The 26,231-nt window shown below is 39.6% G+C and overlaps 2 protein-coding genes across 3 annotated transcripts in view; both read left to right on the plus strand.

The window, feature by feature from the left end:
• LOC137655672 (3'-5' RNA helicase YTHDC2-like) overlaps positions 1–26,231 on the plus strand; it is a 388,907-nt gene that overhangs the window by 225,332 nt on the left and 137,344 nt on the right. The window lies entirely within an intron of this gene.
• LOC137655891 (3'-5' RNA helicase YTHDC2-like) overlaps positions 1–26,231 on the plus strand; it is a 138,496-nt gene that overhangs the window by 54,249 nt on the left and 58,016 nt on the right. The window contains exons 6-10 of the mRNA XM_068390115.1: positions 1,229–1,395; positions 4,066–4,160; positions 10,476–10,640; positions 20,058–20,112; positions 21,539–21,726. Of these exons, the coding sequence (XP_068246216.1) occupies positions 1,229–1,395; positions 4,066–4,160; positions 10,476–10,640; positions 20,058–20,112; positions 21,539–21,726 (670 nt within the window). The remainder of the gene's footprint in view (positions 1–1,228; positions 1,396–4,065; positions 4,161–10,475; positions 10,641–20,057; positions 20,113–21,538; positions 21,727–26,231) is intronic.

The raw sequence follows: 26,231 nt of genomic DNA on the forward strand, positions 1-26,231 counted from the left end.
GAAAGTGACGGAGAGACAGAAATTGAATGTGTTTGAGATGAAGTGTCTAAGGAGTATGGCTGGTGTATCTCGAATAGATAGGGTTAGGAACGTAAGAAATGAGTTAGCAGCTAGAGTAGATATGAATGAGTTGAGGTGGTTTGGCCATGTTGAGAGAATGGTAAATGGCTGTCTGCTAAAGAAGGTGATGAATGCAACAGAAAGTAGTTTGGAACCAGCTTGACATGGTAGCCTGTTTTTCTAATGTTTTTTCATTGCAAAGATATTCTGCTTATATCATGGAAAGGTTCAATCATTACTCAACATAATGCAATAAACTTGAAGTTCATATCTGTTATAATTTGGCTGCTCTGATGTGTAGAAAAAAGTTTTCTGCCACTGTATAAATTTTTCCCACACCAAAAAGTCATTATTCAATAATAACATAAAAAAGTTGCAAAAAAAAAGCAAAGGCATTACCCTGATAAGGCATACTGTAATATTGTTCAAAGCCCATAACTTTACATTCTATAGTCTATTCAATAATTCTCAAAAGATTAAACTTTGAAACCCGGTATCTCAAAATATGAAATTTTTGTAGCAAAATTGTCACTGTATTACAGTAGTTTCATTAATATTGACTGAATTTCATTCAAATTTGAAAAGAGGGCAATTTTGTAGTATACAATATACACAATGACTAATTGACAAATGAAAAACTGTCTTTTGAAAAATAGTCAACTTTACAAGTAACTTTTATACATTGATGAAGTAATGTTTATGAAAAATTAATATGTGCAGTACAGCTTTTTGTGAATAAAATTGTCTTCAAATGGTTTTTAAATGAAAAAAATAGGCTTAGAAACAAAAAAGTAGATATAGTTTGAAGTCATTCTAAAGTAACATTGTTTTAAGAGGATTGAGTCACTTTTAGTGCAAAATTTAAAGGTATATTTTTAAGCCCCTATAATGGGTTTTTTCTTAATATGTCATGTGGCACCCTAGATAGTACCAAATGTTCCTTTTATATATCTTCCATCCATAATTTTTTTGTATTCTAATATTGCTGCTCAATTTATTTACATTTTCCTTGCTCCAGTTTTTACGTTTTATTTTTAGAACAATCTTGTGGGAGAGTCCCAGAGACCAAAATTGTGATTCACTTGTCTAAACTAATTCATTATAATGTATTAATAACAATGTCCTTCTTTAATTGAAGAGAGTCTATGTATATTGTGGTGTTTTTCAGGTGCCTCAGATGCTACTACAAGAAGCATCAACTCTTGGGAAGCCTTGTCGTATATTTTGTACTCAACCAAGAAGAATCTCTGCATTGACTATAGCAGAAAGAGTTGCTGCTGAACGTGGTGAAAAAGTGGGCTATACTGTTGGCTATCAGATCAGACTTGAGAGCAAGTAAGTATACTGTGTTGATAAAGACTTGATTAAAGTCACCATTTTTTTGTGATTATTAACTTTATTGCATTGCTATATTTGTACTATTATTACCAACTACATTGTTAGTAACCACATTATTTTTATAATACTGTACAGTATTTCAACACCGTTATTTCAATTGGTCTTACCCAATATTTATTATGCTATAAGCTTTTATTTCATACTTCTGGATGACAAACATTTTAAAATTAGAGGATTTGTAGAGGATGCGACTAGTTCATGTTTATCTTTGTAGATATTATCATTGGTTTATCATAATAGATATTACTATTGTGTTAGTTATGGTCCATCTTTGCTTTGTCAATTACCCCATTGAAATCTTGTTTTGTGATTTTTTTTTCTCTCAAGAATTGTGCCTTTATTCCGGCTTTTAAACAGTGGTGTGATTTCTGTAAATGTTATACCTTTATGTTCATGTCTTTCCGAGTTATGAATTTGCTTTGTCTGTAATGACTCATATATGAAAGACTAATTGACTTTTGTAAGATTCCTATTTCCTATAGAGGCAAAGATTGTATGGTACAGGAGTGATGAGATGAATTTAGGGATATCCTTGATCAAGCAGTAATACCTTATGCTTATTATATGACCTTAATGGAGCAAGATAAGACAGTGAATAGAGTTAACCCCCTCAATCCCAGCCCTACCCAAATAAATTTATCATTATGCCCCGTGTTTTTTCTTAACTCTTCACATAATTTAGTGTGAGATTTTAACATTTTATTATTATGTAGCTGAATTAGTTTCATTCCCATTTATATATAGTTTGACTTATTCTTTGAGGACATTTATACTTGTGTAAATGATAAAAAGAAAAGTTACTGGACGTAAAATAGTCGTACTATATAGGAGTAAAGATTACTGAATTAGATATTCTACTTCAGTGATCTTTACTCCTGATACAGTATGACTTACTGTACAGTATATGATTCAGAAAGGTAAAGTCAAGTTACCAATACTGAAGTTACCAATTTGCAGGTGGTAGCATATCTGAGAACTGGGTTTTGGTTAGTCTACTTACTTTAATAGCTTGATTAATTCTTCTTTTAATGTTCATGATGGGAATCTGATTCATTCCGGGGCTTTCATTTCTCCCTCACAAATATCCCTTATCTTATCACCAGGGGTAAAAGCAGAAAGGATCACAGAATTCAGTGACTTCCTGCAGCGTTTATGATCGAGTACATGCCAGTCAGTATGGGGAGCAAACACAACATTCCAGACCTGCTTGCCTATTTTGCTCATGATCTACCAAAACTCACCCCTTACTAGCAGGAATGAAAGATGTAAAAGCTGCCAAGGTTAACAGATTTTTACAGTCTACAAGGAATTTGAGACTGGTTTTCATTGTTGGTTCCCCAGACAGAATTCAGACCATCCACAGCTAGTTATGTACTGTCCGTCATAAGAACGATGACCACTGTATCCCTGTAGAAGGTCACATACTTTTAGATCCATTCTCTCTGTCCTACTGGAGGTTTCTCTGTTTCATCTTTGGGGAATGTAGCTACAAATTCTCTGCTTCAGACTGGCTACCTCTACCAAGTGATCACCCTGGTATTTTAACCACTTTCAATCGGCACATGTTTACCAACGGGTCTCAGCAGTTGCCTCCTTTTACCCTCTTTCAGGGTAATTGCTTCAGCATCGAAAGAGACTGCCTTTTGTCTAGATCGGTGAATTGAAGATTTACCAAATAAGGTTCTTTAGGACTCCCAGGTAGACGATGCAATATATGGGCTTAACTTGACATGACAGCTATGGGATCTCCTTGTAAACAATCATAGTAACAGTGTAAACATAACTGTTACAACACTGCCTTTCAGATCGACAAAGACAATGCCTGCAGACTTCCTTCCTTGGCAATCGCTCCAATAGTTTGTGAAGTTTTACTGGTTTACAACCAGGGCTCCCTTACTTTCAGTTTTGGGTGACTTCATGAATATGGGGTTATCTACCCTCGTAGTTGCATGATGAACTCTTATCATGATATGTTTCTCCTCTAAGAGCTTACCATCCTCAAAGGCTCTTTGCTTATTGAACTTCCTTTTGTTAATCTTACAAGGCCAGCGAGTCTTCACTTTTAGGTCCCCAGTTGCTTACTGTAACCTGACATCCATAGTTGGTTCTGGTGGTCACATTGTTAGTCCTTAATGTTCACTGTACCTTACATAGTCAAGATCCTCTTGTAGAGCCTAGATTTCCTTATTTACTCTGGGTCCTTCTGCTGCTAAACCCTTGTATTTCTGTAATCCTAGTTGCTCTTATAAATATCTTGAGATATTTTATATTCCCTATTCATTACTTCTTGTAAAGTTTCATTTCCTTTCCTCACTTTTACCCTGTTAGAGCCCTTGGGCTATTTTGTCCCTATGGGAGCCCTTTGGCTTATAGCATCCTGCTTTTCCAACTAGGATTGTAGCAGATGATAGATTCAAAGAAATTTCTTTGTCAGAATTTCTAGATTATCTTGTCAAGTTTTTACAGATTTGCATTGTATTAAATGAGAACTAATGTATTTATTAAAAACCAACCCCTTTGTGCCAACAATCAGTATTCTTGTTGAAATATTAATCATGATATATTTCCTTAACATACCATTATAAAATCTCTCTCTTCTTTTAACAGATTATCTCCCAAAACTTTGTTAACTTTCTGCACAAATGGAGTATTGTTAAGGACACTTATGGGAGGAGATTCATCGTTGGCCAGTGTGACTCATAGTAAGTTAATTTTAAGGTGCATGCCATACCGCCATTCTCCTTTCAATCAAAATAAGAACATTTTATATTAAGTTAATTTTAAGGTGCATGCCATACTGCCATTCTCCTTTCAATCAAAATAAGAACATTTTATAGTAAGTTAATTTTAAGGTGCATGCCATACCGCCATTCTCCTTTCAATCAAAATAACATTTTTGTAATGCTTAGCTGTATTATAAATCAATGTTCAAATAAGCATATATATTAGGATATTGTAGCTTAAATTTTTCAAGGATTTGCAAAATAATTTTGTGGCCTGGTTTCATTTATGGGGGGATAAATGAATTATCTCTGGATTTTCCCTGGAAAAGCAAGAATTAAATGCCTGAGTTCTCTTATTTCTCTGAACCTCCTTTAATTTTGCTTCTTCTCATAAAGATTGGTTTTATTGACATTTACCCCTGAAACTAAAATCTTCCATTTTCTTTCCTTTTAATAGACTTATGCCTCAAGTAAAAGGGTGAGACAATCTAGCTGTTGATGGCAAGAAGCAAAGCTGGGCACATGCACAGCTAGAACCATTGTCTTTTTCAATTTGTGTCGCATTAGACTGGTAGTCCCGTACTCTAGATTGTTAGGTTTTCAGTGTGTTTAAGGCTATCTTCCTTTACATTTGCTATCAACTACTGTGTAGATTGGTCAAGGGAATTATTTATCGATGTTCATGATCCACATTCACTTGTGTCTCGTGTCAGGGATTGTATATTTAGGGATTTAAATAACCTTTGTGAGGAGTGCAAAGGTTTCACTGTTCTTCTCTTGAAAATTTTTTTTCTATAATTGCTAACTAAATCAAAGTTCTGAGTGCAAAAGGAGACTTGCTCTTCATTTTAGGGAAAATCCAGAGAAGACCAGACTAGTTGTTTATAGCGGGGAAGAGGGCAATAAGGACATGTCAGCACCAAACTCAAATAAAGAACTTGACCAATCAAGTTTTGATAGTGATGAGCTTCAAAAACTCTGAACTACTATATCTTTTTTTGTGAAATCTCAGTCCATTGAGTCTTCATGTAAAGGTAGTATTTTTGATCTTACCTATCCTAATTCTAAGCCTAAGCTGACTTATCAAGTAAGGGTTGTGGTGGTACATAGTGTTATAAAATTGAGGGCCTCAAACTTTATTTACTGGAGACCCTTATGCTGTGAAACTCTTGTATTCCTGCAGTCTTGGCCACTATTTTAGACAACTAGATTGCGAGGCAGAAAAAGTTGATAGCCTACATTCCAATATCACTAAAATCATTGAAGTAAGCTCTCGAAAGTAACCTTGTAATATATGTGGATGGTGTAGCATATTGTATGATTCCCTTAGCACAAATGTTTCTGATAAAGTTAGATAAAATTGATTGTTAGCTCATTACAGGTTTACTTAAAGTAAATGTAGTAGCTGCTACTTCTACTAACGAAACAAGTTTCTTGAAAAACAAATGCGCAGCAGCTCCTACACAAAAATATAGAGAAACGGGAAAACCACCAAGTAATGTCTTGGTTCTTGCTTTTGATTGGGAAGATGAGGATGAATAAAACACAGAGAAAAAGACCGAATATGGTGAAGTATCGCCCTTTCAAACCTTGGGTATGGTATGAAGTGGACCATCTGAGAATGTAAATTTCCTTTCCAATGTGGTGACAACCTAAGGATACTCTAAAGTTTCAGGGTTTACCAATAGGAACCTTTTATTCCTCCTTCCCCACAATGCCAAGGGAATAAAATACCTGCCTGTACAAATAAAAATTTAAAGTTTTGTTTTGTACAGACATTCCTCATAATGCTCATTATGAAGATTTATTCAATCTTTTGAAACCTTTTAAAGAAATAGAAAGGATAAGATTAAAAGGTCAAAAGTCAATCATGATTTTGAGGCTTATATTACGTATGCTGATTCTTTCAAAGCTAAGGTTGCTTTTTCAAGTGTAAAAAACGGCAAAGTTTCTGACTCTCCTTTTAAGTGAAATCTTCAGGGGAGCAACTCTGCCCCACTAAAACAATGTTGTTTTTGGGTAATTTCAAACTATAGCTCCTTTATTGTTTCTCAACCAGTTTTCATAATTTAAAAACACTTTTAAAGGTAATTTCATTATCTGAATTTTTATAGAATTATTTTTTTATCAGTCCTCATTTTTTGCATGTATTTTTTTTCAAACATATTGGCAATGTTTTTAAATATTGCCATTATTCATTTAGTGTTTTTAATTACTTTTGCAAATTGCTTCTCTAAAGATTTAGAATATAAAATTTCCCAAGTTTTCATATATGAATGTTAAATATTCATTGATAAAAAAAAAGCAGTTTGATTTTTCTTATGAAAATTTCATGGTTTGGGATATCGACCTTTAAAGTTTTTTAGGAATCGTCTGACTGACTGATTATGGGTCAGTTTGGAGTTTGAAGGGTAGTTAAACTTCACCAGTAGGGATCACAAGGACAGGATTTCTATATTACAGGGTTATTTATCAAGTAGTGGTGAGCACCACCACTTTAATTCAGAAACATATACGCTACATATATCAAATGCCTACATGAGTATGACATTCCTAGCATAATATATTCTTGCCTGCTGACTATTTGGGCAACTTTCATTCTCCAGGCATACTTAACTGTCATCTTCAATACCTAATACACCTTTTAGCATAAATATAACATAAAATTTTAATTATATAAACAAGCAAACAAAGAAATAGTGGCTTCCATTTTTTTCCTATTTTTAGTGATCAGCTGAATGTATAGTATGCACAAGTACAGTATAGGCTTTTAGTGATAATTTCCCTCAACGCTGGGGATTATGAGATCATACTGTACTTGTCATATTGTTTACTAAGCAGTGGTGAGACCTTTCCCTCAAATATCAAAATATATATGGTATATGTTCCAAATGCCTGTACATGAGTAAGACAGTACTATCATAATATATTCATGTCTATTTTCTGGGCAAATTTTATGCTTTAGGCATATTTAGTTACCGTCTCTGACACTTTCATCGTTCAGTATGATTATAACATGAAAATTGTAAACATATAAGCAAACTGAAATTTGATGGATATAACTTAGAGAAACGCAACATACTTTTTTCAGGACACGATCAAAATAAATAAACTACTTTCTTTATCATTAGCTTTGACGAAAGAAAATGGTTCAGGTGAAGGTTATGGGAGACTACAGTAAGTATCTTCACCTCAAATTCCTGAAGAAATATTCATTTATCAGATATGCTGATAAGAAAAGGGTTGCATAATTACCGAATGCACATATGTAATTATAAATCAAATTATTTTCACTAAAAATTATATTAGAAACAAAATATAGACATTTTCTTAGCCGAAAATGCAATAATCTGAATTTCCTAAATCCCAGGCAGAGGTCAAGAGTAATGCCCCCTTAAAAGTGTTATAGATTTTGAGTTTGATTATAAAGTAAACCTAAGTTAACTGCCTTGTATGGAGAAATTTTGGAAATAGCTCTTACGATCATACTCGAGTCAGTTTGGCATGTAGGATCATACTTGAGCCAATTTGGTATGTTGCATAATACAGGGAAATATGTAATAACATTATCAATACTGTAGTAATGAATGCCTAGAAAATAAAGTTGTTGCTATTCCTCAAGGAGATTTAAAATTCTATGAATGTAGTCTGCTGGTCAAAACCTGGTAGTGAAATTCGGGCAGCATTATTGAGTAATTGTAAATCCTTTCCATCAGCTGTTATCCTTTGGTCTTTTTTCACCACACTTAACCATGCAAAGGGAATAATTCATTATAGGGATCTGTATGAGTTTCAGAAGAGGATATGCTCAAGGGTCCAACAGGGAAAATGGCTGAGTGAGGATAGGAAATAAGGAAAGAGATAGCAAGAGAACTCTTACCCAAGACAGTGGAAGACAGTGGAACAGAGACTATGGCACTACCCAAGACTAGAAAACAAGAGTTTGATTTTGGAGTGTCCTTCTGGAATAGTTGCTTACCATAGTTATAGAGTCACTTCCACCCTTACTAAAGTGGAAAGTAGCCACTGAACAATTACACTGCAGTAGTTAAACCCTTGAGTGAAGAAGGTTTTTTCTCCATCTTTGTGTAGTCATTTGTATGAGGAAAGAGGAGAATGTGTAAAGAATAGCCAAGATTATTCAGTGTATGTGTAGGCAAAAAGAAAATGAGCCATAAACAGGGAGATCCAATGTAATATTATCTGGCCAGTCAAAGGACCCAATAACTCTCAAGCAGTAGTATCTTAATTGGTGGCTGATGCCCTGGCCAACCTACTACACTACCTAATGAGATAAAATCCGGGAATAAGGGGTTAACCTTTCCTAATCGAAGGAAGTTTCAGTTTTAAAGAACAGTTATGAACAATCTTGTTCTCCAAGAGAACTCAAAGTCCCTCTCTTGGAATGTAATGACAGTTCTCAGGTCTTTAAAAAAGGCCTTTTACGAACCACGCATACAAGGTTTGGGTCGGAACCTGTCCCTCAAAATCCTATTTATTTTTGCTTTGTCTTCAGCAAAATGAGTAAGCAAGCTACACGGACTGTCATATCTTGTCAACCATTCTGAGGGTTGGAGAGAAGTATCATTTTCCTTCATTCCTGAATTCATAGCCAAAGAATAAAACTCTGCTGTAAATGACCCAAGATTCAAATTATTTCTCATTTCCTTCCTTAAGGAAGTAACTGATTTATGAGTTGCTTTTATGCCCTGTGAGGGCACTAAAACGCTACCTCAAAAGGACTCGGCCATTCATACTATGACTGTGGAATCTTTTTATCAGTGTAGGTATGCTCAAAAAGAAAATCTCCAAAACCACCATCTCTTTCTAGCTTTGAGAAACCATAAACAGTATGCTAAACCAAACAACATGCAATCCAGAACAATCGGCATAGGCACCCGTTCACGAAGTTAGACGAGTTGGTTCGATGTTAGAATTCTGGAAAAAATGTCAGTTGGCCAAGTTCTGAAGACGGAAGGTTGGTGATGTCAGGTGACCTTAAGACGCCGTACTGCGTAGCCTATTCTTTTGATTCTAAGATTGAAGTGTTTATTCCTTTGATGAGGGTAATGATGGATATTAATATGAAAACATTTTTTTACTGAGCATTATATTATAGACATCATATCCTATTAGGATATAGATTCTTCTCTAACCACTTACAGTACCTGTCTATGACATTAACCTAACCATATCTCCTGAAACTCCATTGATAAGAAGTGAATTAAAATCAACACTTGCTCCTCGTGAGAGCCGATTGCTTAGACATCTCGGGAGTTTAAACCAGCCAGTTGGGTTATAGGAACCTCGTCCCTCCTTTGGATAAGTCATGTATGAAAAGACAAAGTTTTTTTATCAGAGTAGGAGCAAATCACAAATTTAAAAAAAAATAGTCATTTATATTTTTCCTAATTATACAAACCTAAGTCATTGAATTTATACTTTCTGTCTCATCTACCTTGAAAGTTTTAGGTGAAGGTTAAAGTGACTTTTCAGTGAGCTGACATGAGGGCGGGGCTTACTACCGCTACCCGCCAGTAGTTACTGGCACCTCGTTATACGGCAATTTTCAGCAGCCGAGTTCACAGCTTTGCTGAAATCATACTCCTCTTATTAAAAAACTCAGTTTTCTATGTTTAGGAAAAACACAAATTACATACAAACTCTTGTGGTTTTTCTTAGCATTACAAACCAGAACTAGCTTGCTCAGTCCTGAACCGAAGGTCAAAAGTTAAGTGTTTTTGACAGGAACGGGAGTGGAGCATACTAGCTTATTCACATCACTTACCATTGACTACCTCATTAACAATTTCAACTTTGTTCCATTTCCACTGAAGACATTCCCTATTTTAAAGAATTCTGGTTTGTATAGCTAGAAATATGAAAATTACTATTAAAGAATGCAATTTTTCTATTTTACAAAAAAAAAATAGGCTTAAAAGAAGAAAAATCTTTCTTACGAATGAATGATTAAAACTCATTGAGAATTTTTACACTGGATACAACTTTGAGGAATTTGATTAAGAATTTTTTTTTCGACAGCTTATTTTAATTTAGGGGCCAAAATATTTGATTTTCTGGTGCACACATGTATCACAAATTGGTTATAATATATCTTGAAAGGTTTAAGTATATATACAAAACAAATTTAATCTTACTTTACAATATATACTGGTCTGTATGGTGTTGGCTTAACCTATGATTTTATGTACATTATTAAACACCTGCTACCATAGATTACCTAGTAAGGTGAATTTACCAATAAGGATGTTTTCTTTTACTCTTGATATGCAGTTCTTGTTGATGAAGTTCACGAGAGAGACAGGTTTACGGATTTCCTGCTTATTGTTTTACGAGACTGCCTGCCCAAATTCCGTCACCTGAAACTGATTTTGATGTCTGCAGCACTTGATGTCAATCTTTATGCCAAGTATTTCAACAATTGCCCTGTTATTGATGGTAAGTAGAAAACTCAAGTAGATGCATTATTAGAGGTGGATTATTTTTCTCTTCTTTCCCACCAATATCCCTACATTAATAGGAATGGTTGCCTTATGAGCCCTCTCCAGTACCTTATATCTAAGGTATTCTCTTCCACCAATCTCTTCTCTCATTATCATCCTTCACCTTATCTCAACTTTTAATTCTCTGCCTCCCTCTTGATCTTCTCCCCCTAATAGGTCACATGCGATGCACAATTATTTAATGAAGAGTGGGGAAGGGATACCTGTAATACCTGTCAAGTGACAATGGATGTTAAACATATTTTAGTCGATTGTCCTGGTTTTAATCTTCAGAGGAGGACACATTTACTCCAGGACAAACCATTAAGAGATAGGCTATACTGGGGGAAAACTGTAATACCCTGAACTTGAGACAATGTATACAAAGTATTGGGTTATATTACGAGCTATAATTGATTTTATTAAATTATTTATTTATTTTACCCTTTTAATCCCTATTTATTTCACATCTTGATTTTATTGTATGAAAGTGTTGCGATTTGTATTAAAGGTTAAAATGATACTAAATGGTGTGAGTATGCAGATATGATTGAATGATTTTCGTTATATAGCGCTGAATGGCCTTTGATGCCCCAGTGCTTGGCTTAATGCCTAAATCCTATACGTATTCAATTCAACTCCCCCTAATAGGTTCCTCTCAAGCTCTCCTCACTCCCTCCCCACCATTCACCCTCAACACGTGCCCAAACCATCTCAGTCAGGGCACCATCTCAGTCGTGACACTCATATCAGCTCTGCATTCATTACTACACTTGTCATTCCTCTTATTTCATAATTTTCAATATTAAACTTACCCGATAATCATGTAGCTGTCAACTCCGTTGCCCGACAGAATTCTATGGAGGGATACGCCAGCTATCACAATACTAGAAGGGGGTGTATTTACCAGCGCCACCTGTGGCCAGGTACTCAAGTACTTCTTGTTGACACCTCCTCAATTATTCCTCTGTCGTGCTTCCGGCAAGACGTTCTGGGATACGCTTATGTTCTTGGAGTATTTTCACGACTTTGGTGAAGTATTTCTCTTTGATTTCGGCTGTCGCTTTACTGGAAACTTCTATATTAGCTTAGTTAGCTTTTGGAATTAATTTGATTAATTTTGGTGACGAGAGAGTATGAACTCTCGTTCACTTTTCAATGGCCGACCCTTCCCTTAGACGGAAGTGTTGGTGTCTAAGAGAGTATAGACTCTCTTTCTTAATTTTGCTTAACAAAAGTTATAGATTTATTTTATATCTCTCCGCCTCTTATAGGCCTCTTCGATTAACTTCCTTTTATTATAAACTCATTAAAATTAATTTTTATATTTGTTTATATTCGACCTTCCTAATAGTAGGCGGTCTTTTACCGAAGTTAATAAACTTTGAGCCCGTCATTTCGGTTTTACCTGTTAACATATTATGCTATTTCCGCCACAGAGTTTGAAAGATTTTCTTTGACAGTCTCGTACTGTTTTCAAAGCTGAACTAACGTTTTGTTTTGTCTCTGCAGTTGTTGACGTTCAGAACGTTCAACTTGCACTCTATCGTTACGATAGAGAAAGAATGTTCACGGTTTCACGTTGCAGTAAGAGTAACCGTGTCTAGCGTTTTGTTCATTCTTTCTTAACTTAATGGTTTTGATCCTAATAAAGGAACTTTTCAGTTTTTTTCCTTTAACAATAATATGTTTTAACGATATATATGATTGGGCTCTTCTCTCAGGTTCTAAGTCAAGAGAGAGAGAGAGAGAGATAGAGACGGAGGGAGAAAGAGGATAAACGTTTCATTCAAGCCTGCCAGGCGTACGAGTAACGTCGTTATCGTTTTTTGCTCTTCTCCCTAGTCTCTTTAGGGGAAGAAACTAAACGTTTCTAGAGTGATCTAGTGTTTAGTCTCTTTCCAACCACTGAATTATCTTTCATTAGATTTTTCTGTTACATTGTAATTCTGTTTTCGCAATTACTAACTTTGAGAAAGGATAGAATTGCGTATTTCAGGTACAAACCACTTAAAGTTTCGAGTTCAGTGAAATAAGTGCAAACAGAAATCAAAGTGATAAGTGATTAGTGCGTGAGGGTACTTTTGTGCGCGCCAGTCGTCCTCCCAGTCCGGGACCTCTTGCAAGCTCCCAAGCCCAGGGGAGAAGCAATGTCGAAGGGCATAAGGGTTCAGCAGGCCTTGATCGGCGCACAGAAGTATTCTCGGTGGTTGTGGGCGTGTCTTACCGAGACCGTCACTCCCACCCGCAGACGATTGAGCCCTTATTTTGCTCGTCTGCAGAAGAGATTAGGGGAGAAAATAAAGGCAGAGTAACGCTGGTCTCAGGTCTCAAGACTTCTTAAACGTTAAGTCCAGACCTATGCCAGACGTACGAAGTTAAAGTTCACAACCCGAATGCAGTCATTGGGTTAGCTCTGACTCTCCTCAGTCATCAGTTGATTACACTCCGCCTAAGAGGAGTAAGGTTCTGCCACAACAGATCTCTGCTGTTAAGGCTTTACCTCAGCAGAACTTAGTGTCTGCCGACCCCATACAGTCACAACTTTCGGTCTTGATGCGTGAGTGTTGGGCTGAGAGTGTTGCACCTCCTCCTCCGCCTACACTCCCTCCACCTGTTCTCGCTCCGCCTGTGCTCGCCCAGCCTGCACCTGCTCTGCCTGTGCTCGCCCAGCCTGCACCTGCTCCGCCTGTGCTCGCCCAGCCTGCACCTGCTCCGCCTGGTCGCAGCACCATCTGCCAGGCGTACGATGTTGTGAACTCTACTACAGTCCATGCAAGCACAGCTTTCGGACTTGTTGAGTGAGTGTCGGGCTGAGAGTGTTGCTCCTCCGCCTCCGCCTACACTCCCTCCTCCTACACTCGCTCCGCCTGATCACAGTACCATCTGCCAGGCGTACGATGTTGTGGACTCTACTACAGTCCATGCAAGCACAGCTTTCGGACTTGATGAGTGAGTGTCGGGCTGAGAGTGTTGCTCCTCCGCCTCCGCCTACACTCCCTCCTCCTACACTCGCTCCGCCTGATCACAGTTCCATCTGCCAGGCGTATGATGTTGTGGTCTCTACTACAGTCCATGCAAGCACAGCTTTCGGACTTGATGCGTGAGTGTCGGGCTGAGAGTGTTGCTCCTCCGCCTCCGCCTACACTCCCTCCACCTACACTCGCTCCGCCTGATCGCAGTACCACCTGCCAGCAGTTCCACCTGCCAGGCGTACGATGTTGAGACACGTGCTGAGTTTGCTGTTCCCTGTGGTGTTCAGCCTCCGCCTTTCTTAAGGCAACCTTTACATTGGGATCAGGAGGATTATACCTCTCTTCCTCCGCCTCCACTTGCTGCTCCACCAGTGATGCAACACTCGGTTGAGGTACAACAACCTCTCCCGTCCATGAGTCAGTTTCCTCAGCTCTTGCTGCAGCGAGCTCAACCCTCCATAAGGCAAGCACCACAACACCTTAGCCTTGCGCCTCAGGAGCCTCAGCTTGCGAGACATTTACCTTGTTCTGCGCAGCCTCTTCCTCATCGCGCTCCGCTCACACCACAGGAACTGGAACTTGCTACTCCGCTTCCGCCAACCGCTCAGCAAGCGCAACCCTTGGGTTCAACCACTCATGCTAGGAGTCAGCCTCCTCCACCCATGCGCCTTCCTTCTGCTTGTCTTTTATTCAGCCTTTGCAGACTGAGCCTCAGGTGTTCCCTCATCGGAGTCTTGAAGAGGAAACCACACTATTGTTGTTCCAGCTCGTTCTGACTCTGCTGTTCAGCATACCATGGTTTAAACCCCATGCAAGCATGCATAAAGCACTCTAGCACTGGTCATGGAATTTCTGAGAAATGTTAAACGCCATGCACACGCTCTGCTTTCCTTTCAGCAGGCTCTGCTTACAGCAGGCTCTGCTTACTACATGCTCAGCATTCAGCATGCTCTGCATTCAGCATGCTCTGCATACAACATGCTCTGCATACAGCATGCTCTGCATTCAGCATGCTCTGCATACAACATGCTCTACATACAGCATGCTCTGCATACATCATACTCTGCATACATCATGCTCTGCATACCTTACCGCATGCTTCTCAACACATCTTGGGTTGTTGCCAACTCACTAGACTGTCAAGCAGTTTCATAACGTTGCCTTCTAGTCTGCTGCTTTGCACCAGTGAACCCTCACTCAGAGAACTTAGCTTTTCTAGGATAAGGTCCCTGTAGATGAGAAAGTTCTTTTCTCCCTCCTTCTGATATTCCCTTGAGGACTCTGTCATTTGGAGGGAGCCTTTAGCTGCATAACCTCTTATGGACTTTTATTTAAGCATAACATGCTTACAGGGAAGGTAATGGTTACACTTCAGCCGCTAATCCCGTCTGTTACCACACCTGCTCCCATAGACCTTGAGCTGTGTTGCATGACATGCAGTCCAAGCTTAGTCCTTGTTAGAGGATTTTTTGTTTACGGAGTCAATGTGTCACGGGGAAGACGTTCAACAACCAACAGAAGGGACTTGTTGTGACGCAGTGCGGCAACCTCAGCAACCCGTTAAGGAGTTGTCTGTACGACCCAGACAGTCTAGACAGATTCGGGTTGTCACTGTACTTCCTCGCTTGCCCATGATTGACAGTTTACAGACTGTGCAGCAGTATCATGATCTTGTGTCCGGCTCCGTCAGACGACTGGCTTTTAAGAGCTCCCTCAAGTCGTCGCTGTCTGGAGATTTTCAAATGGACTATGGATCTGACCAAGGAACTGGGCCTCCTGGTCAATTTTGAGGAGTCTCAGCTCGTTCCATCCCAGACCATTGTCTCCTTGGGTATGGATCTTCAGAGTCGAGCTTTTCGGACTTGTCCGTCGGCCCCAAGGATCTTCCAAGCCCTAGAATGCATCCAGAGCATGCTGAGAAGGAACCGATGCTTAGTCAGGCAGTGGATGAGTCTAACAGGGACACTTTCATCGCTGGCCCTGTTCATCGAGTTAGGGAGACTCCACCTCCGCCCCCTTCAGTATCATCTAGCTGCTCACTGGATAAAGGACATGACGCTAGAGACGGGCTCAGTTCCTGTTTCCGAAGAGATGAGGTCTACTCTAACGTGGTGGAAGAACAGCATTCTTCTCAAGGAAGGTCTACCTTTGGCTGTTCAGACCTCCGACCACCGTCTCTTCTCGGACGCATCGGACACGGGCTGGGGTGCGACACTGGACGGACAGGAATGCTCGGGAACATGGAATCAGGAGCAAAGGACACTTCACATCTATTGCAAGGAGTTGTTGGCAGTTCATTTGGCCTTGATAAACTTCAAGTCCCTCCAGCTTAACAAGGTGGTGGAGGTGAACTCCGACTACACCACAGCCTTGGCTTACATCTCCAAGCAGGGAGGGACTCATTCGAGGAAGTTGTTCGAGATCGCAAGGGACCTCCTCATTTGGTCAAAAGATCGAAAGCTCACGCTGGTAACGAGGCTCATTCAGGGCGATATGAATGTCATGGCAGATCGCCTCAGCCGGAAGGGTCAGGTCTTCCCCACAGAGTGGACCCTTCACAAGAATGTTTGCAGCAGACTTTGGGCCCTGTGGGGTCAGCCAACCATAGATCTATTCGCTACCTCGATGACCAAGAGGCTCCTCTTGTATTGTTCTCCGATTCCAGACCCAGCAGCAGTTCGCGTGGATGCCTTTCTGCTGGATTGGTTCCATCTCAACCTGTATGCATTCCCGCCGTTCAAGATTGTCAACAGGGTACTTCAGAAGTTCGCCTCTCACAAAGGGACACGGCTGACGTTGGTTGCTCCCCTCTGGCCCGCGAGAGAATGGTTCACTGAGGTACTGCAATGGCTGGTCGACGTTCCCAGGACTCTTCCTCCTAGAGTGGACCTTCTGCGTCAACCTCACGTAAAGAAGGTACACCCAACCTCCACGCTCTTCGTCTGACTGCCTTCAGACTATCGAAAGACTCTCAAGAGCTAGAGGCTTTTCGAAGGAGGCAGCCAGAGCGATTGCCAGAGCAAGGACGACATCCACTCTCAGAGTCTATCAGTCTTAATGGGAAGTCTTCCGAAGCTGGTGCAAGGCCAATGCAGTTTTCCTCAACCAGTACCAATGTAACCCAGATTGCTGACTTCCTGTTACATCTAAGGAACGTAAGATCCCTATCAGCTCCTACGATCAAGGGTTACAGAAGTTTGTTGGCAGCGGTTTTCCGCCACAGAGGCTTGGATCTTTCCTCCAACAAAGATCTACAGGACCTCCTTAGGTCTTTTGAGACCTCAAAGGAACGTCGGTTGTCCACTCCAGGCTGGAATCTAGACGTGGTCCTAAGGTTCCTAATGTCATCAGGATTTGAACCGCTCCAATCAGCCTCTTTTAAGGACCTCACATTAAAAACTCTTTTCCTCGTGTGCTTAGCAACAGGTAAAAGAGTAAGTGAGATCCACGCCTTCAGCAGGAACATAGGTTTCACATCTGAAACGGCTACATGTTCCTTGCAGCTCGGTTTTTTGGCTAAAAACGAGCTTCCTTCCCGTCCTTGGCCTAAGTCGTTCGAGATCCCAAGCCTGTCCAACATGGTGGGGAACGAACTGGAGAGAGTACTTTGCCCAGTTAGAGCTCTTAAGTACTATCTAAGAAGGTCAAAACCATTACGAGGACAATCAGAAGCCTTATGGTGTGCTATCAAGAAGCCTTCTCTACCAATGTCTAAGAACTCAGTTTCTTACTACATCAGGCTTCTGATTAGAGAAGCAAATTCTCATCTGAAGGAAGAAGACCTTGATTTGCTGAAGGTAAGGACACATGAAGTGAGAGCTGTGGCTACTTCAGTGGCCTTCAAACAACTACATCAGGCTTCTGATTAGAGAAGCAAATTCTCATCTGAAGGAAGAAGACCTTGCTTTGCTGAAGGTAAGGACACATGAAGTGAGAGCTGTGGCTACTTCAGTGGCCTTCAAACAGAACCGTTCTCTGCAGAGTGTTATGGATGCAACCTATTGGAGAAACAAGTCAGTGTTCGCATCATTCTATCTCAAAGATTTCCAGTCTCTTTACGAGTACTGCTACACCCTGGGTCCATTCGTAGCAACGAATGCAGTAGTAGGCGAGGGCTCAGCCACTACATTCCCATAATCCCATAACTTTTTAACCTTTCTCTTGAATACTTTTTATGGGTTGTACGGTCGGCTAAGAAGCCTTCCACATCCTTGTTGATTTGGCGGGTGGTCAATTCTTTCTTGAGAAGCGCCAAGGTTAAAGGTTGTGATGAGGTCCTTTAGTATGGGTTGCAGCCCTGTATACTTTAGCACCTTTGAGTTGATTCAGCCTCCCAAGAGGAATGCTGCGCTCAGTAAGGAAGACGATCTTATTAAAGGCAGAGTAACGGTTCAAGTCGACTTCCTTACCAGGTACTTATTATTTCATTGTTATTGTGGATAACTGATTATTTGAAATATGGGATACTTAGCTATCCTTTAATCTTGTACACTGGTTTTCACCCACCCCCCTGGGTGTGAATCAGCTACATGATTATCGGGTAAGTTTAATATTGAAAAATGTTATTTTTATTAATAAAATAAATTTTTGAATATACTTACCCGATAATCATGATTTAATCGACCCTCCCTTCCTCCCCATAGAGAACCAGTGGACCGAGGAATAATTGAGGAGGTGTCAACAAGAAGTACTTGAGTACCTGGCCACAGGTGGCGCTGGTAAATACACCCCCTTCTAGTATTGTGATAGCTGGCGTATCCCTCCATAGAATTCTGTCGGGCAACGGAGTTGACAGCTACATGATTATCGGGTAAGTATATTCAAAAATTTATTTTATTAATAAAAATAACATTTTTCAATCTTTCAAGCAGTAGCAGGGTTACTGATATTAGAGCATAATTAGTCAGAGTGTCTGGGAAGATGATATTCCAGATTTGTCTTTGATGCTTTGTGTATTATTTCAGTTAGTCTTACATAACATCTACCGTGCTATGAGTTTCGAAAACACAGCTGTGGTTGATAGACTTGAAAAGTAGTGGATTTGTATGACTAGCCCTCCTATATTTTGATTACTACTACCGCTATTATGCACTGCTATCCATGGACGACATGTTTGAAATCCTCACAATTGCTATGTCAGATACAGCATTGTTATCTCATTTTGTGGTTTTGGTCATTTACATGATTTCTCATTTTGTTTCTTTAACTCTTTATGGTAGTGTACAGTAGATCTGTTAGATTTTATTTATTTAATATTCAAGGTATGTCTTCTTTGCATAAGTGTTGTAATTCAAGGGGTATTAGTTTGTTGAGTGAGGTTGGAAAAGTGTATGTCAGTGTGTTAGTTAATAGGATTAAGGATAAAACAGAGGATGCAATCTTAGAAGTACAAGGGGTTTATAGAAGAGGTAGGGGGTGTATGGATCTGATTATTAAAGTCGGGCAGATATGCAAGACACATTTAGCAAAAGGTAAGGAAGTGTATGCTTATAGATACGCGGGAAATATTTAGCAAAAGGTAAGTTGATAGGGAAACGATGTGGAATGCGATGAAGTTATATGGAAGTGGTGGAAAGTTGTTGCAAGCAGTGAAGAGTTTATACATAGGCAGTAAAACGTGTGTTAGGATAGGAAGTGAAGTGAGTGAGTGATTTCCAGTGAGAGTGGGACTGAGACAGGGATGTGTGATGTTGCCATGGTTATTCAATTTGTTTGTTGATGGGTTGTGAGAGAGGTGAATGATTGAGTGCTTGGTTGAGGATTGAAATTGATAGAGGAGAGTGATCATGAGTGGGAGGTGAATCAGTTGTTGTTTGCGGATGATATAATATTAATTGCAGACTCGGAAGAGAAGTTGGGTCAATTAGTGACAGAGTTTGGTAGGGTGTGTGAGAGAAGGAAGTTGAGAGTTTATGTGGGTAAGAGTAAGGTTATTGAGATGCACGAGAAGGGAGGGTGGTGCTAGGTTGAATGTCATTTTGAATGGAGAGGTACTTGATGAAGTAGATCAGTTTAATTACTTTGGGTTGTTTGTTGCTGCAAATGGTGGTGTGGAAGCAGATGTACATCAGAGAGTGATTGAAATATGTAAAGCATTTGCAGTAAATTCATGCAAGCCAAAAAAGCTCATAGTGACATAAAGAATGCAAAGGGAAAAGTGCAATCGAGAAAGTGACCATGTGGTAGTTGTGGGAAAAATATAACTCGGTACCGAATATAATGGTTGGTGTCACAAGAGGTGCTCTGATTACAAAATCTACACAGAGTAAGAGATTTTAGCAGTGGGAATTGTATAACAAGTCTAAATGGTGAAGTTGTAATAGTTATGAACCCTGTTGTATGCTTTGTATTTTATGAATATTTGCTTTATTTTGCTTGTTAATGTATGTCAATTTCAGTTCCAGGTCGCTGTTATCCTGTGAAAGAATATTTTTTGGAAGACGTACTGAAGTAGTAAGTATTTCATTGTATTTTTTTTATTATTTGTGGTTGGATTTTTGTGTGTGTGTAAAGTTCAAGATATTGCACTTGTTTTGTTGCTGTGTTTAGGATATAGTACAGAAATATTGAATGATAATCAAAGGGAAACTTATGTTACTTCTGATTTTAGGTAGGTTTTGACTTCTGTTAATGCTTGTAGTTTATTATACAGGAAGAATTCAAATTATATTAAAAGGAAGTAATAAGCTTGAAATATTCAGATGAAAACAATGGAAGAAATTAAAATAAATTGAAATGATAACACTGTAAATAAAAATTCAATGTTATGAAATGGTAGAGGGAAGTCATATTAAGTAAAGATTATGCTTAAAAAATAGATATAACATTAAATGTAACATAGAAGGAAAAATTGAAAGATTTAGGATATAGGATTGTGAACAGAATAGAAGGGTATTTAGAACTAGTTTAATTAGTGCTATAGATGATTAGGGATTTTATACAGTTACTTTAATAAAACCTACAGTGCAGTTAGTGGACTGTGTGAAAACATTGTACTGTAATTTTTAGGGTGTAAGTCAACCACACGTAGGCAGTGGTTAATTGGTTATGAGGTATGAGGGCATTGACCATAGTACAGCAATATTATGCTGTCTTTCCAGTCGTCTCTGTTATCTAACCCACGCGGTGATAGAGGGCTAACTGTAATTAGCAAGTCGAGTAGAAATCTGATGGAAAGCATATATATCTGAAATTTTATCAAGTTTCATTTCCTCTCATAAGTAGTCTTTATAGAGCTTAACCCTTTTACCCCCAGGCTATTTGGAACTTTCCAACCCTTAACCCCCAGGGGTTATTTTTTTTCAAGCACATTTTGGAGTTTATTTTTTTTTTAAATTGCTCTAACAGCCTTAATTTTCGTCTTAGAGAGGTCAGGTTGGTCTCATTCTCTTGGAAAATGCCTGAAGTTTCTCAAAAAATTATCAAAAATATGCAAAAAAAATAAATAGCAGTTTTTTGTAAGGACGTACCGGTACGTCCATGGGGGTAAAGGGATGAGTTTTGTGAAACGTACCAGTACGTCCTTTGGGGGTAAAAGGGTTAAGGTTTCAATTGTATTTCAGTTTGTAATGGAAAATCTGAAGGTCCTGGGAATTTTATGTCATACATTTGATTTCAGTGCTCTGTAAAACTATGGTACATGAAAATCTCAGCTTGCATTTTGACCTTGCATAATTAATATCTCAATTCAGGTACCATATAGAAATATACTATAGCTATAAAAAGGTAATCACTAATCTAATAAACCTTGTGCATACATTAGAATTTCTATTCAAAATGACCTTATTAAATTCAGTAATGAAATAGCTGTATAGACAAATTTTTGGTATCCATGATGTTGGTAAATAGTCTTAATTTTGCCACCCTATGTTTTCAATAGCGCCAATTACCAGACAGCTGAAATGGCCCGGGCTTTTAAAGAACTTGAACAGCGTCAAAATGGACAGAAAACTGCCGCAGATTGGACGCAGAAAATGTCCCAGCAGTTCCACAGTGTGTCGTCTGGAACACCTGTATCAACACCTCTATCAAAAACTTCAAATTTCAGCCTTTCAAAGTACTTCACAGGTAGGCTTAGTTGTTTTATTTCTTAATGAATGTTGAAGATTATTTTCATATTCCATATTCCCATGTGTTTGTTTTCTCATTCTATGAATCCTTTATGTACTGGGATTGGTTCTTTGAAATCTACACAAAATTAAATAACCTTTATAGAAATGATACGTTGTAAAGCAAAAACCATAGAAAATCCACTAAGATTGCCATACTGTATTGGTTTGAAGGTATTCAATCATCTTGAAAAGTCTGTTCATATGTAAATACAAAATGTAATCCTTGTAGGATCACTGACCTTTAGAAGAACTATATTTACTACTAAAGCCAGGAGAGTGAGCAATTCCCCTATTCCATTTGTTTATGTGAAAAGGTAAAAGCAGCCAGAAAAAGGGCCTTTATGTAAGCTTTTAAACAGTTTGCAATGTTTCCTGCTATTGTGATTACTGTATAACATACCTGTCCTTCAAATTGTTACTACCCTTGAAGTGTGAGCTTCTTGTTCTAATACTAATCCTTCAAGATTTTCCATAAACACTCATACTTTCTCCCCAAAGACAACTAGGCGCACGATAGCGCAGGATGTTCATCCGGGCATGCACTAGACTATCGTGCCAGGTGGACTATTAATGCTGTCTTACCATGTGTATAGCATCTTTATACTAATTTTGTCATTGTGAGACTTCACTCAATTGTGTGTGTCTCTCTAACCCTGACAATCTGGAGAATAGGTCGTGGTTCCAAGTCGACTTGACGACTGAGAAAGATATGACATGCACAGCATGCTATTATCAGTAGACAGCATAAGTCTCTATATCTTCTAGAAAGACTTAAGTATTTTGAGATAAAAGAAAACTGGTAATTTTTCTATTTTTAATGGATAATGTCGACATAACTAAGATTGCGGAAACAAAAGCAATGTGATCAGGCGAGTATAGAAATACTGTAGTTAATTTTGTTTTTAAAATTACAGTTTTTATTATCAATTTAATTCAAGATGAACCAAGTTATGTTTTTCACCTATGAAATGAGCTTTGTATTGAATAAAGCATAAACAAATGCTTTTGGATTATGTTTTTCGTGTCTCGAGTATACTGTACTAAAAGTTCTAGTATTTATTTAAAGATGATAAGGAAAGTGGGGAATGACAAAGTAGAAGGAAAGAATTGGAATGTTTTGAAACCTATATAATTCAAATCTTGGATTTTTTACCTTTGACAGGCAGACTAAAGATTAGAATGTAGTCACTAACAAGTGGAAAATATCATTTGCATGTTAAAAATATTATAAAAGCTTATTAATCAATTTTCTGTTATTTTCAATGTTACATAGTTTGATGTGGTGTTTGTTGCTTAATTTCTAACCTAGCCACCCTATTTCCAACAGATTAACAGTATGGGAAATTTCCCTTTATGTCAAAAGTGAGTGGTGCGCATAGTGTTATCTATTACACGGTAACAAATACATAGCCTGAATAACACAATAATGCCAGGGAAGATAATACTTGTTGGTTATGTACTTTTATTATTAATATTAACCCTCTTGTGCTTCTAAGAATTATGATTTTTAGAATGCGATAATGTCTGCTTAAACTAGTCGGTCTAGGTCCTTTCCCATCCCTGTGTCCAAAAGCCTCTTTCTCCTCTGGAGTTCCTCCTGTCCCTGAGGTCATACAGGTTGTCACTCTCAAGGATTACAACTTGTGTTTGCATACCCTTGGATGAGTGTGTGCGCTGAGCCTGCTCAGCAAAGCGAATGGGCTTTCTTAGGACACCCATGCAGCCATGAGTGGTTGTTCTTACTTTAGAGAGTATCTCAAGCTGTTCATAAGTGTGCTCGCAATTCGTCGCCAGCGAGCTCTACTCTTCCGAGTAAACTGGGGAACGCTCGTGCCCTACCTCTGAAGCCCAGTTGGGTCCTCATTAATCACCATGGTGTATTAGATCCCAGCAAACCATGCTTGTCTACCGACAGCTAAACAAGTACTTTAGCACTGTGGGGAATTCTCCCGTTGAGGTGAGAGGGTTGGTTTATCATCTCCCAGTGCTCCCTCTTAACCTGCACCTCTTGCATATCCAGCAGAGTGGCCCCCACTGCTCGGTGGAGTTGGTTTAGAGATGTACATCTGCAGCTGCATCTCATGCAAACATCACATGAGTTCCCCTTTTTGCATACTCTTGTTGATTCTCACCCTTGAGTAGCAATCGCTCATGAGTGAGATACCATCTCCCGCACAAGCCATGCACAAGATTATGTGCACAAGCCCAGACAGCTACCCTTTGGGATCCTGACACTGCATGGATTCGGGATATTTTCAAAGAAACCTCATCTACCCGAGCTTCTTCAGTTGTGCCTTTGGCTTCATCGCTTCAGTCCGATAAGCTGGCTTCTATTCCTTTAACAACAAAGTTGCCTTCAGGGAATCCTAATGCTCCCTTTGATTGTAGGCGACAGATTACATTGTCATCCTTCTATGTTCCTGTGCCCCTTAGGCACCTGTACCTCTGCCTAATGGTTTGGGACAGTCATCCCTGCCGGCGCCAGCTCCCTTGCACACCCCATCTGTAGACGTTTCCACGTACCAGAAATACCAGGAAATGAGGGCTGCCATGGCAAGTCCTTCTGATTCAACCCCATATGGGAAAAGCTCCGCATAGTCCCTGTAGAACCTCAACCGAGGCTGGTCACTATGCCTCCAGGAGAACTTTTTATCCTAGGACTAGTAGGGGTTTGAGATCTCCGAGAGAAATCTCATTTGTGGAGTCTTACTGACACTTTCCAGTTGAGGCAGCACACTCAGCCTCTCCCTTTTTGCCCCTAGGACTTTCTTTCACCTCACAGTCTCCAGAATATCCCTAATCACAGGATGTTCCCAAGTCTCAAAAATACTCGAAAGGAGGCACATAGCATCCTTGCCTCCTTCACAGGTAAGTCAAGGCGTTGGAAGAATACAAACTCACTCCCAAAGAATTGGGTGTTGAATATGGCGACTACCCCACTCTTCAGCGGAGGATTCAGCAAGCCTTTGCTACTGCTTTAGTTCCCACTGCCAGGGAAGCTCCTCCCAAGCCTTGCCCCCCTACTGAGGCTTACAATGATGACTACGACCCACCCTTAACTCAGCCACGTATGAGCTGGGAGGTGTATGTACTACACAACGACGATTCTGACTGTTCAGAAGGTGCTCTACCAGTACCTACTTGCCCTAAAGCTCCCTCCACCAAGCAAGGTGAGCCAGAATCTGCATTCCTTTAGGTCCTGTCCTGCTTTTGCATGGTCAACGGTCTTGGTGAACCTTCTAATTCCAACCCCGAAGGGCAAGACATAATCCTAGATCTGCCCTGTTGCACCCCTAGACCTAAAAGATCTAGGTTAGAGCTTCCTTTGGTGTAAGCTGGGGGCTGGTTCATTACAAAATATGAGGTCTCTCTGCTAGGAAGGACTTCGTTAGGGCTACCACCTTGTCTAGATTACTTCCTCTGCCATTTGTAAGGAGTAGGTAGTATTACAACATCATAGATAATTACCCTTCTTTCCTACATCTAGATCCGACACTGTCATCATTAAACCTAGCCTGGTCATTGGAGAACTTAGCGGCACAACCAGTGGTATTCTCTGCCGGAAAGGCCTCAGGAATAGAGATTCATGAAGGCCAGCTCTTCAAGCCTCCTCCTGGGTGGACCACTGGTCTGGTACTTTTGGCTTCCTGGTGGACACTGAAGATCTTTCTTAACCTGACAAAAAGCAGGTCTTCAAAGACATCACCCTGTCGGGCACCAGGGCGAAAAGTTCTTATCCCACAACACAGCCAACCGGTGGGCCAACAGGGACGTGAAGAAAAGATTTTGTTGTCTCCAAGTTCCTGAGATAAGATGGAAGTCCTTCTACTCCGCAACTTGTCTCTTAACACCCTGTCCTTGTTCCCAGTGGTTCCACACCAGCAGCATCTGTCTCCTCCATTATCTGGACAACCAGCTGATTTTGGTAGACTTGGTGGAAACCTTTCTTCTACACCAAGACATGCTTCCCAAGTTTTGCCATGATCTTGGGGCCATAGTAAATATTGAGAAGTCATCCCTGGAACTCAAAGAAGAACTGGTATATCTGGGAATGCACATTGATACCCGACTGGGAAAGATTATTCCATCTCGGAGCAGAATCAAAAGGTTCAAGGAAGTGGCTCAACCCTTTCTCTTGCGGAATTTGCATGCCAGCTCATTAGTGGCAATGACTGTTGGGATACTTAGCATCCTTGGACCATTTAGTCCCCATTGATCTCCTCTGCATTCAGTCACTCCAGTGGTAACTGAAAATCCTTTGGTCACAGTGCAAGGGTCCTCCAAAAATCTTTTCTTATATGGTCAGAGCACAAGAAAGACTTGGAATTTTGGATGCTAGACTCTCAACTTTGCCAAGGGGTACATCTTTCTCCTCACCCAGATTTGATGCTCTTCACATATGCATCAAAAGAAGGATGGAAGCTCTCCTGCAACAGCACATGGCATCCAGGCTGTGCTCCG

This window comes from Palaemon carinicauda, chromosome 16 (assembly GCF_036898095.1).
Source record: "Palaemon carinicauda isolate YSFRI2023 chromosome 16, ASM3689809v2, whole genome shotgun sequence".
Lineage (NCBI taxonomy): Eukaryota > Metazoa > Arthropoda > Malacostraca > Decapoda > Palaemonidae > Palaemon > Palaemon carinicauda.